At 42.2% G+C, this 12,039-nt stretch overlaps 1 protein-coding gene across 34 annotated transcripts in view; it reads right to left on the reverse strand.

Moving 5' to 3' along the window:
- Window positions 1-12,039, reverse strand: part of Sgip1 (SH3GL interacting endocytic adaptor 1) — a 182,980-nt gene that overhangs the window by 56,367 nt on the left and 114,574 nt on the right. For 26 of the 34 annotated variants that reach the window (XM_021228436.2, XM_021228437.2, XM_040757083.1 and 23 more), the window contains 3 exons: window positions 8,267-8,278; window positions 3,630-3,641; window positions 56-80 (listed from right to left, as the gene is read on the reverse strand). In XM_021228436.2, the coding sequence (XP_021084095.1) occupies window positions 56-80; window positions 3,630-3,641; window positions 8,267-8,278 (49 nt within the window). The remainder of the gene's footprint in view (window positions 1-55; window positions 81-3,629; window positions 3,642-8,266; window positions 8,279-12,039) is intronic. The other 8 variants (XM_021228440.2, XM_040757095.1, XM_040757092.1 and 5 more) reach the window with 1 other exon arrangement.

The following is a 12,039-nucleotide window of genomic DNA, read 5'->3' on the forward strand; positions in this document are numbered from 1 at the left end:
GGAACTATTCCTCTGTCACACCATACTCTATTTCTGGGAGCTAAGATATACTTACTGGATAAGTTCCTTTTAATTGCACCCTAGAATTAGAAATAAACACTATAAGGCTTACGACCACATATATGTTATGTACAATATGTATTATTTCTTTCATTTCAATTAAACTGAACTCTAAGATACTCCAGATTGGGAAAAGGAAATCTGACCCAGAACTAGACTGAAGAATCTGTGGGTAGACACACACACACACACACACACACACACACACACACACACACACACACCAGCTTTTCATGTTACTCTACAGTGACAGAGAAGAAGGAGAGTCATCTATATGTCACCAGAATGAGTAAGACCCTTACCTTGGTGGATTTAGTAAGGACACAAATTGGTCTCTTACAACTAGGTCCCTCGGACTCTAGCACATAAGCATCCAAAGTTATTAAATGTTTAGTATTTGAAAATTCTAGAATGTATGAGTACTGGCTTCTTCTGGTCGGATGGGACCCTGAAGCAGTTAGCAGAGATAGTCATCAGAATGGGCAGAACTTGAAGGATAAAAGTGGTGACTGCTGACTGACGTTTACTCATGCCCCACTGACAAGAGTGATTTATAGAGGGATCCCAAAAGTTCCATCCTCCCTACCCATCTTCTCCGTTAGCTTCTCCCCGCTTCCTGACACCAGTCTGTCAGCCAGGAGCCATCTCTTCAGTGCAAGGCCTCTGGCAGAATGCAAACAGAGCTGGCAGAGATCATCCAGGCAAGTCACCTCTAGGACCAGGAGTCTCGACACAAACTCACTTAGATAATAGGAAAAGCAACTCAATGAAACATTTCGACTGAAATCAGAAGTTGTGACAGGTTCTTAGCATGGATTCTTCTAGAAATGTAAGACACCAGGATGGTGACATCATGAGGCTTGCTTTAGGAGAAAGGGGGAAGGTGGTTAGTGCAAGGAAGTGGTTCAAGAGGCACCCATTCCCACCCCTTCTCACTGTGGGGAAGGGTAGCTGCCGTGTTGCATTCTCTTAGATAATAACATTAACAGTGCAGGGCATGGTTTAATACTTTACAGCAGACCAATGGGCTGTAGTCCATCTTTCCTAGAGCTTGCAAATTAGATTTTTTTCTGTCCTAGTTTGAATCCATTTATGACAGAGGAACAGTTTGAGTTAGAACAAACCCATTAGATGTTTCTTGGTGGGTGGCTTAATCACACATATTACATCTTCTAGCTTGTTTTGCCTGAAAAAGGCAATTTGTCTGGTCTTACCCTGTGTGCCAGATAGAAAATGATCACATTACTAGTAATGAAATAAATACACCGATTCCAACCTACCTCATGGGAATTTGGATAGAAGAGACATATAGACAGATGACTGAAGAATGAATTGTTAAAGCAGAGTTGAAATGTTTTTCTGGGCTACAGACCCCCAGATATGAGAACTATTTTAACGTCTGAAGGAAGAGACACAGAGGTTCAAGCACTGAACTCCAAGATTAATGAGCTGGTTGAGAGGAGAGGGTACTACTTTGTACTGTGAGAACTGCAGTCTAGCAGATAGAAGATACCAAAGCCTCAATGGAAGCCCTTTGGATCTATCTACACTGCTCACTTTATTAAAGTTGCAATGTCCAAGGAAGCAGGAAGGGAACTTCCTTAGTATTCACCGAATACCACATGTGTCCCTTCCTTTCACATGCATTTATCATTGGAAGGCAGCAAGGGAGCTCCTGCAATAGTATCACATGCACCCAGGAAGGAGTGAGCTACATGCAAGTCAGACATGGAAGAAATACACAGAAAAGCTTGGTTTGTTTTGAAATGAGAAAGAATAGAGCAATTGCAAAGGACGGGATTCAAATGGCCAACAGCAACAAGCCAGCTCAACAGGAAAGAGGGTCAGAGGGTCTCATTGTCAGCTGAGTGTGCAGCATAGCCCTTGAGGATCCAAGGCTGCAGCATGACAAGTGAGGTCAAGGTGCTGTCACCACAGAGGCCACACCCAAGAAGGAAGCCCGTTGACTGAAGCCTCAAGTGACCTCGTTTCCATTCCATTGACTACTGTGGGATATATAGATACACACACGTCCGCAAGTGTGCGTGCACACACACACACACACACACACACACACACACACATATATATATATATGCATGCATACATATACATATATACATTTGTGTATACATACATATAGACATACATATGTAGACATGTGCATTTATAAAATAGTGAATTACTTGTCATTTTGAATTAATGAATTCATTCCTTATGAGTTGTCACAATCTGAGAAATCACCTAAGGGCTGGATATTTGTCTCTGAAGTTTCCATCTCATGGTTTAAATCGAAAACCAGCAGTTTGTTATTGGGTAGGGTGGCATTTGCCTCAAATAGTAATGACTAATTTTCAGAGAGCTTTGTGCTCTTTCTCCTCTCTCTCCCTCCTCTCTCCCTCCCTCCCTCCCTCCCTCCTCTCCCTCCCTCCCTCCCTCCCTCCCTCCCTCCCTCCCTCTCTCTCTCTCTCTCTCTCTCTCTCTCTCTCTCTCTCTCTCTCTCTCTCTCTCTCTCTCTCTCTCTCTCCCTCTGTCTCTGCATCCCCAAGTGGACTTGCACTCAATATGTAGCCCAGAATGGCTCTGCACTTGCAATGATTTTCCTGCCTTAAACGCTCCCTGGGATTATAGATGTGCATGGCCACTACAGCCACACCTCTAAGGGACTGAACAGATGGAAGCTGTTATTTAAACAGCTTCTGCATTGCTCTGAATGCTTGAGATCCTTTGACCTGAGGAAAACTGATTTCCCTCTGAAAAATGTGAACTACCAGGATGAATATCTTGTCAAAGCTGTCTAGAATGATATGACAGCCTAGGAATATGCCTCCCTTTCTCAGGGTGAATTTGGAATATGCATTAGTGCATACAGACCAATGTAAGTTATGGTATGAGGGCATATTTTGAAAACGGGCTTAAAAGTGATGTTTAAAAATTCCTTTCTTCAGTTTCATTAATATTCATAGGAGATTTTTATTATTTTAAAATTATGTATGTGTGTGTCTGTGTGGCTATGTGTATGTGAGTGCAGGCACCTACGGAGTCAAGAAAAGGACAGATTCCCTGGGGCTAGAGTTACAGGCAGCTCTGAGCTGCCCAATGTGTGTTTTGGTAACCTAATTCAAGTTCTTTACACACTCTTAACCACTGAGCCATCTCTCCAGCTCCACATTGCTGTTATTGTTAGTTATTATTATTTCTGAAGAAATTTCTTCTCTTCATCATCATCATCATCATCATCACTTTGCCATTAACTTTTGTTCTAACTGTACTTTGGTTCTTGGACACACACACACACACACACACACACACACACACACACACACAAACAAACAAAACCCCCTATATCACATGCCAGGCAGAATTAATTCAGTTATAGACAAATGCTCTGATAATTCTAAACTATGCCTTCACTTTTAGACATCCAGACGCTTCCAACCAGTGAACCCATTCCATCTGCTTCTTGGCCACTGGGTGACCATAACGGTACTGGGAAAGCAACCTTGCCACCTCCCTTTGGCAGAAACTTTCTCTACATGTTTAAGGTTTAAAAGGTTGAGAACTCTTACCGGGCTGCGCCTCTGTGGTCAGCAAAAAGGAAGAGAGAACAGACACCTAGTCAGAGAACGATGGATCAGTCAAGAGGCGTGGGTAACGGGGTTTCAAAATAGCTACCAACCATACACACCAAATCACCAGGTCAGAGCAAGACAGGCAGGCATGTTGATTAGGGCTCATCAAGCCCCAGAAGATTTGGGAGAAGCCCAAAGAGAAACTTCTGTATACAGCTCTGCTAATGTGATGGGGTTTTATGTATCTGCCCACAAGAACAAGACAGGAATGTACATAATCCTTATAGGTGATTTATTATAACGCCTTGTCAAAAAGTTTTTCCCTAGAATATTTCAGGCTATCCAGATCATCTGGACAAGTCTGTTTCCACAGGCATCACCATGCACCAGCACCACTGATGCCCTGTATTACCACAAGGAGAACCCACTCTTTGGATTTTTCTTTTCATTGTTCTTAGAATGCACATTTCAGAGGGTAGTACTGTTGCTGTTTTTTGAACCTGACTTTTGCTTAGTGATTTTGGCAATTTTCTTCTTGTGGATAACCCCCAATGAACACACATGGCAACTATGAAAACTGCCTGGCAACAATAAACACTTGTGGACCGGATGATATCTGGGAATACACCATGCAGACACAACTTCTTTCTTTACTCCCCCAATCTTGATGACAGCTGCCATCAGTGTGTCCCAACAGTCTCCTTTGGGATCTTTCAGCTGTACCAGGAGGGACACGGATATGGGAGGTGAAGGAGCTATGTTTGCTTTTAAGACTCATGAGAGGGTAGGAGCTGCCTCAGTAGAGGCCAGGGTCTCAAACACAGGGACAGGCAGGAGCTCAAATGAAGATAAACTGATCTTGGGAACAAAATCTTGTAGACTTTATACTTGGGAGGCCTCCATAGACATTTAGTTCAAAGTGAGGCTGAGACCCAGTTAGAATCAGCAGAACTGGGAACGGGCTTTAGATCTCTGATTGACATTGTGGGAGCACTCTTGAGGAGAGTCGTGGCTGATGCTGAGGCATGGACTGTTGTCCAGGCATGGTCATTTCCGGGTCCAGGTTTGTAAAGATGGTCATTAGACATATACTAGCCAACATGACTCCTAGTAGTTTAGACTTTATTAATTGTGGGCACTGCTACATGTTTACCCCACTTTCTTACAAATCTGTCTCTGTGTGGATACAACTTAAGCAGTATTAGAACAAAAGGACACTAATCGGTATGTATCTTTGGGCTGAGATTATCAAAGTGTTTTGAGGAAAAACAAAACCCTTTATATCAGTATTTGGGCTACACTATTGTTTAGTAATCAGATAAAAGTTCTTTAAATAAGGGAATATGGAGGCTGTATGACAAAAATTAGAAATGCTGTAAATGAGGCACTATGTGACATATTCGCCCAATATGAGCTTCTGATAAATGGTGCAAAATAAAATGCAGACTGCAGCTAAGCAGAAGACCCTTAACCTTAAGACTTTCTCCACTTAAAATTAAAACACTTTCAAAATATTACCAAATGTATTAAATCACTCAAATAAGCCATATCTTAATTTTCTATGAGTGATTTTTAGTGATTAGTTCATGCTTATATTTTTCTAGTAAAGGGCAAGCTCCTGTGGTAACATTTTAGAAAGTTCATTTGCAATTTTTTTTCATCAAGGACTAGCTATTCAAATTCACACAGTTGCAGGCTGATAAACAAGAACCCGAAAGATAGGAATCTGTGCCAAGTACAGATGCCGAGGGTTTCAAAGTCTGTGAGTAAGAGCTCCTGAACCCTTTAGAACCAAGAGCTTCCTAGAATCACCGCCATTAGTCCCTTCAGGACAGGAAGGCCAACAAAGTCTATCAGCTGAGGTGGGGGTGGGATCTTCGGCTGTCAATTTTATGTGTGAAGTCCTCGGTTCAAGCCATGTATTTTAAAATGAAAATTATTTTATTCCCTTCTCTGTCATTTCTCTCAAGTTTCAAAAACCATCTTTTTATTTTATGAATTATAGAATTTTCATCAAAGGTAGATGAAAATGAATTTAGGATCTGGAGCTAGTCTTTTCTAGAAGTAGAGATACCTGTCTAGAGGCTTGCAGGGTAGGAAGAGGTCAGGAAACTGTCCATCACCAAACTCTGCTTCATTGACTACTGGACCCATAATGCGAGAAGATGGGATCAGGGTTACTCCCTCTTTAAAGAGGAATGAGTAACTCGATTAAAAAACAAAAGTCAATTGGTCTGGTTTTTAAATGTGGGTCCAAATCATAACTGCATAAGCAAGAAAAAAAACAGAAACAAAGCACGCATTCAGCTGTGTAGAGCCCGCAGGTGGCTGCTCTGTCCCTGATTGCAGGCCTTTGTATCATACAGAGTGAGCTCTTATAATATCCGCTACACCTGATTATTCTGGTAGAGGCCTTGTGACCCGCCTGCTTGTGTTCTGGACAAATTTCCTGCCTTAGTAATTAATCATTAATCACTTAAATCCCTTGATCATCTGATGTACCCTGGAGAAGGCTCTGAAGATCAGTTTTCTTTTCTCTTTGAGATAACCCTTACTTTGGATTTTGAGGACATTTCTGAGGTAGGCACTGATTTGTGGCCCTCCTGTCTCTACTTCATCAGCACTGTGACTTTATGGGAATTCAACTACTCCTGGATTTTTAATTTTTTTATGTGAGTTATGGTCCTCATGTTGTTAAGCAAGCACTTGACCAACTGAGCCATCTCCTAGGTCCTCATGCGTTACAGATTTTTCTACGAAAGAATTATAGTGCATCAACAGTGAGTTGGCACAGTGACCATGGCCAACAGACTGACTTGCTCTTGAATGCCTTAGGATCGGGATGAAGCACGTGGCAGGCCTCTGTTTTCCTCACGACCGTAGGTGGCAATACTCAAACTTGCTCTTGTGAATCACAAGGTCAGTGACACCCCTCGTCTATAGTATTCAGCGAGACTTAGACATTCTTCTGCAACCCCACTTGGGAGAGGAGACAAAGATCCTGCTAGTAATCAATGTTTCACTCACAAGAGAGCTGGCTAAGGAATCAGCATGATGGACATTTCAAAACGTAAGTGAGTTTACACATGTCTCAAAAAACACAGTGAAAGTGAAAACAAGGTTATCCTTGCTATAAGCACAGCAACATTTCCTCCTAGGAGGAAAACCGATGAGGAAAAGAGAGTTTTCAAAGCGCCACTGCAAATTTTAATGAGAATTGGACAACTCTGCTTAACTCAGAGGACAATCCAGGGTCAAGGAGAATATATGAAATTGGCCACGTGTTAAGAAAAGGCTACTGAGAACACTAGGCATGTGATGTGAGCGCACCACATGATCCTCGCCTCATGTACATCCACAGAGGCTCAGCTTGGTAACAGTGGAGCACGTACTTATGACTGCACTGGCTGATTGTAGTTTTGGAAACATAGAGACTTGGATTATATTTTGGAAAATTTTATTATTTGGACTCATTTTGTGTCTCCCATTCATCCTCCCTGATATGAATTTTGAGTGCAGTTTTCCTCATGAGGATTAGATGGAGCCAGTGTACAAGGTAAGCAAGCACATGCTCCGCGCATCCCCCCTAGCTGAGCTCAGTGGAATAAACCAACCACCTCTTAGTGTGGGCTGATGTAAAACAAAACAACAACAAATCGTGTTTGTATTTTCCACTAGTATTATCCACATCAGCCTTGGACAGGTGTGCTAAGAATATGTTCTCAGTACCCCAGGCAATCATGGAAACAGGAAAACAAACTTTTCTTTCTTCTTTTCCTTTTCTTTTATAATTTGCTTTGTTTTAACATTTATGTTGCTCTAAGATAAAGATGTAATTACATTGTATCAGAATCTCCCACAGCACTAGCAAGTAGCACCCAGAAAGTGATTTATATTTTATTGTACTCATTTTGTGTGTGCTTGCAGGTACAAGCATGCCATGGTGTGCATGGAGATCACAGGACATGTGCACGGGAGTCAGTTTTCTCCTTTGGCCATGAGGTTCCCAAGATTCAAACTCAGGTCATTGGACTTGCAACAAGCACTTTGTGAGCCACAGAACTATGCTTCTGCTTGAGATTTCTACTTTATAAAAAAGATGCCTCTTTCCAATCTCCAGCAGTCCCAGGAGGGGGTATTTTGATTTACTAAAACAAAAATGAATAAAAACAGACCAATCCGAAATCCTCTACCTCCCCGCCCGTTCTCAGGCCAGTTCCACAAACACTCAGGATTCTAGCAGGTTGTTCATTAAAAAAAAATGAAATGTTCATGGTATGAGGAGGTAGCTTGACCAGTTAAAGTGGAAGCTGTAAGAAACGAAACATTGGATAGAAAGTATTGGGCTGTATGCCTGTGATCCTCTACAAAACTACCTTGTAGCCCGTGACAATGGGCATGAAATCTCTTAGCAAAACTACCTTGTAGCCCGTGACAATGGGCATGAAATCTCTTAGCAATCGACTTCCTTGTTCCCAGTGGCACATTTTGACCTTGTTCTGGCTCACGACAGTTGGTTTTAATATTTGAAACTTTGTTTTGGTGTTAAACAAATGTTAGATATACAGATGCTGAGAATGAATAGGATACATAATAATTTGGTCAAAACACAGGAAGGATATGTTTTCTCTTACCGGACTTTTCCTCTAAAAGTGAAGGCATGGGGAAGAAAAATAAAGAGACAATGTGAGAGGTGACACACAGCTTCAAGAAGAGGTATTGGAGACTCTGAGGGACCCCATTTAAAGCAGCCCTCCAAGGCAATGTTTCTGCACACACTTTCTGTTCATGTCTGACATGGTCACTCCTGGGTTACTGTCTTCCATTCAGGATTCTGAGGGCAGAGGGTTGGCACCATGGCTCCATGCAAACACATTTTAAAGTTTCTTCTCAATGGCTCACAATGACCAAACAGATTCATGTCTTAGAACAGAACGTTGGAAGTAACTGGAAAATGACATTAATTCATTACAGCTAGGCAGGGCCATTACATGACAACTGGAAAACGTTTCAGAAACTAATCTCACTATGGAACCTGACAGTGTCTCTTCTCAATTTATCCTGACTACAGGCAAGCTTGTATCTGATCCTGTCTTTTATTTCCTTCTTCTCTCTGTGGACAGTGACATCATCTCTCCCTAATGAGTGATGCCTGGTCCTCAGTACATGCATTTCCTCAACAGTATCTTAGCAAGGACCAATCGTCTGTCACGGACAGTAGGACTCCCTGAGCTTACTCCCTGTTACTCTGACTTGTGGGTCTATTTCCAGGTGTGTGTGTCCCCAGAATCACCTTCCAAGAAAAAAAGTCCTTCAGCCCCCCTGGCTTTTTAGAGAACAGAACGAGAGCCCCACTCTAGCATGCTGCCCCCCTGACGGCCTGCAGATGCACTCAGGCCCCTGCCCCTTCTCTGTTGTTTTTCTGAGAGTTCTGAACTTAGCAGCATACCTTTCTAGACATCTCAAAGTGTGGCATACACTCAGGGCTTTTCTGTCTTCTCGCTACTGTCATCAGCCTCAACGGTTTCTCCCCACTCAGCTAGTCAAAACCCTTCTGCATTCTTCTAGGCTAGAAGAATTTTTTTTTTCTCACGAGACCTTTTCCAAGTGTCTCCGTCTCTCCCCTGACACACACACACACACACACACACACACACACACACACACACACACACACACAGAGAGAGAGAGAGAGAGAGAGAGAGAGAAAGAGAGAGAGGGAGAGAGAGAGAATTCCCTTATCCTGTTTGATCACAGCACATTCCTTGTTTTTTTTTTAAATAATAACTATCAACCACCTTTCTATCTGCTTGGGATTTATTAGCCTCAGGTAGACAAGATCGTGGTAGCAAGCTCTGCAGCCCCTGTTTCGCTCTGTATTCTCTGCCATCTCTCCTCAATGAACTCTACAGCAGGGGCAACAACTGAACCTCCTCCAGCCCCAAACATTGCTGTGGATAGTTTGCCCTCATGTTTTTGAATTCCATCTTTGCGTCCATTAAAACATTATGCAAATGTTTGAGGCACAGTGTTGCCTGAAATGTGGAACTATGAATTGTTCTTTAAGTAAGGCAGAATTGCGAGTAGCTAAGATATGTGGCCTTATTTAAAGCAGTTCCTTTGCTAGCTTTTATCAGTATTACACTTAGTTCCTCCTTGAATGTATATTTCTCTGCCATTAGTGACCTTGGGTGCTAACACAAGTTACAAACTCCAGGCTCAGTGGCATGGCTCTATCACATTAATGGAGAATTATAGGACTACATAACGTGGGTGGGATTTCTTGTATAGCAAACACAAATGCTTCCTAATAGCCACAGTGGGGCATGCAGTTTTTCAAGACAGGGTTTCTTTGTATAACAGTCTTGGCTGTCATGGAACTTGCTTTGGAACTGCAGTGGCTTCAAACTCACCAAGATGCAATTGCTTCTACTTCTCAAGTGCTGGGATTAAAGGTGTGCGCCTCCATTCCCTGGCTTAAACCAAAAGTTTCTTATCATTTATGACTAGTTGGGTATCCATAAGGAGCAAAATGGTTGGCTTGGCCATTAATAAGCAGGGTATTAGTATTTAGAAGATGATAAACACATTTTTTTAAAAAATAAAGGAGTTTAGAAATACGAAGTTATGGTGCTTGTGATTTCAATAGTGTGGCTGGGGTGACTCGAGGTGACACCTGAAGCTGGTAAAGACACAGCAGAGCTATCTGGGGAAGAGGTCACAGGGCGACAGGGAAAAGTGGGACAGGAGGGAGGAATGGAAGCTGGTAACCTGTGGGGCTATGTGGAGGGGGCAAGGGTGTTCTGTCTCTGAGGGTCACCAGGTTGTTGTTAGGACTATTCACTCTCTTCCAGTGTGACTTATAGTTGTTACTATGGACTCTCAAGGGTGAATGATTAGTTATTATTGCCCTAGGTACAGAGACTAACACAGAAAATAATGCCAGAAAACAATATGTAGCTATGACACAAGCTACTATCTGGTATTGATCTTGGGAAGTCTGTTTTGGTTCTCCAGGTTAGAAAACACAAGAGTAGGATCCAAGTAGGATAAGGAGGGGTAAGAAACTTTAAACAGACAAAACAAAGGAGGCCAGTGCATCTTGCCTTCTGTCTGTGCTGTCCACAGTGGGACATGTAGTGTGGACCTACACACATGGCCCTATTTTTTGTACAATTTGAGTGAGTTATACTCGTTTTTTCTAAAGCAATGGAAAATTACACTTCCTGCTGGCTGTGATGACACGTCTATAATCCTAGTACTCAGTGAGCAAATGCAGGACTGTGGATTTGAGGCCATCTTGACTTAGAGAGCTCCAGGTCAGTTTGGGCTACATAGCAAAATCCTGTTTCAAAAAACAACCCACCCATCATATTTGAGGTTATTGATTTCTGGCACTAACATATATCTCCCAGAGGACAAATGGACACTTATTTTTTCACTATTATCTGAATGTTGAATTTTTCATATGTTATAGAAACTTTGAATAAAGCTAACTGTTGTGGTTTAAGAAAGTAAATTCCAAAGCTGGAGGTGGTGACACATGCCTTTAATTCTAGTACTCAAGAGGTAGAGGCAGGTAAATCTCTGTGAGTTTGAGGACAAAGCAAGCTCCAGGGCAGCTAAGGCTACAAAGAGAAGCCATGTCTGGAAAAACTAAATAATAACAATAGTGATGGTGGTGACGGTAATGATGGTAATGATGATGATAATGATAACATTCCAGATGCTTGAAGCCTTGGTGTTTAGGATCATAAACAGAAAACCTCCCCATAATGTAAGTTAATTGCCTTTGCAATATACATCCATTCTACCACTTCTGTTTCTCTAGAGAGCCCAGCTCATGTACTGTGTGTCAGTCAACGCTGCATGCTCTGGTGGAATGGCTCCTTAGGGGAAGACTTAAACCTACCTCCTCTGAGTTCAGGGGCAGTTGCCCGAACTGCTAGCAAATGATGCATCCCTCTAGAAGTTATTTTACAAATTGATGGCTTCTTTGGAGTTCATTGTGCTCTGATTATGGCCATTAACTACTAAAAAGAACTGTGATTCATGGCCCCACAGTGAGAGGACTAACATAGTCAAGGAGAACTTGAAAGGTAGAAAATTCAGCCTTTTAGAAAATTGCAATTAACACAATTAAAAGCATGTCATTCCTAATTCTGATGTGGCTAGTCTAAGATGTTTATATGTCATAATGCATCTGCGGTGATCTTCTTCGTGATCAAACCCCTAAAACAGGTCAGCTTGCCTAAGTGGAATGAAGTGGAAGAATCTGGAGTTATACAAGGAAAGTCTGTTAGATCTCATGTCGGGCAACGAGATCTTGACTCAGTGCAGCCAGAGTTCTCTGGGGATGTCATGTCCAAGGAGTGCAAGGATGAGGACCGAACATCTGACTCATGTT

The sequence above is a fragment of the Mesocricetus auratus genome, unplaced genomic scaffold (genome assembly GCF_017639785.1).
Source record: "Mesocricetus auratus isolate SY011 unplaced genomic scaffold, BCM_Maur_2.0 Super-Scaffold_100014, whole genome shotgun sequence".
Lineage (NCBI taxonomy): Eukaryota > Metazoa > Chordata > Mammalia > Rodentia > Cricetidae > Mesocricetus > Mesocricetus auratus.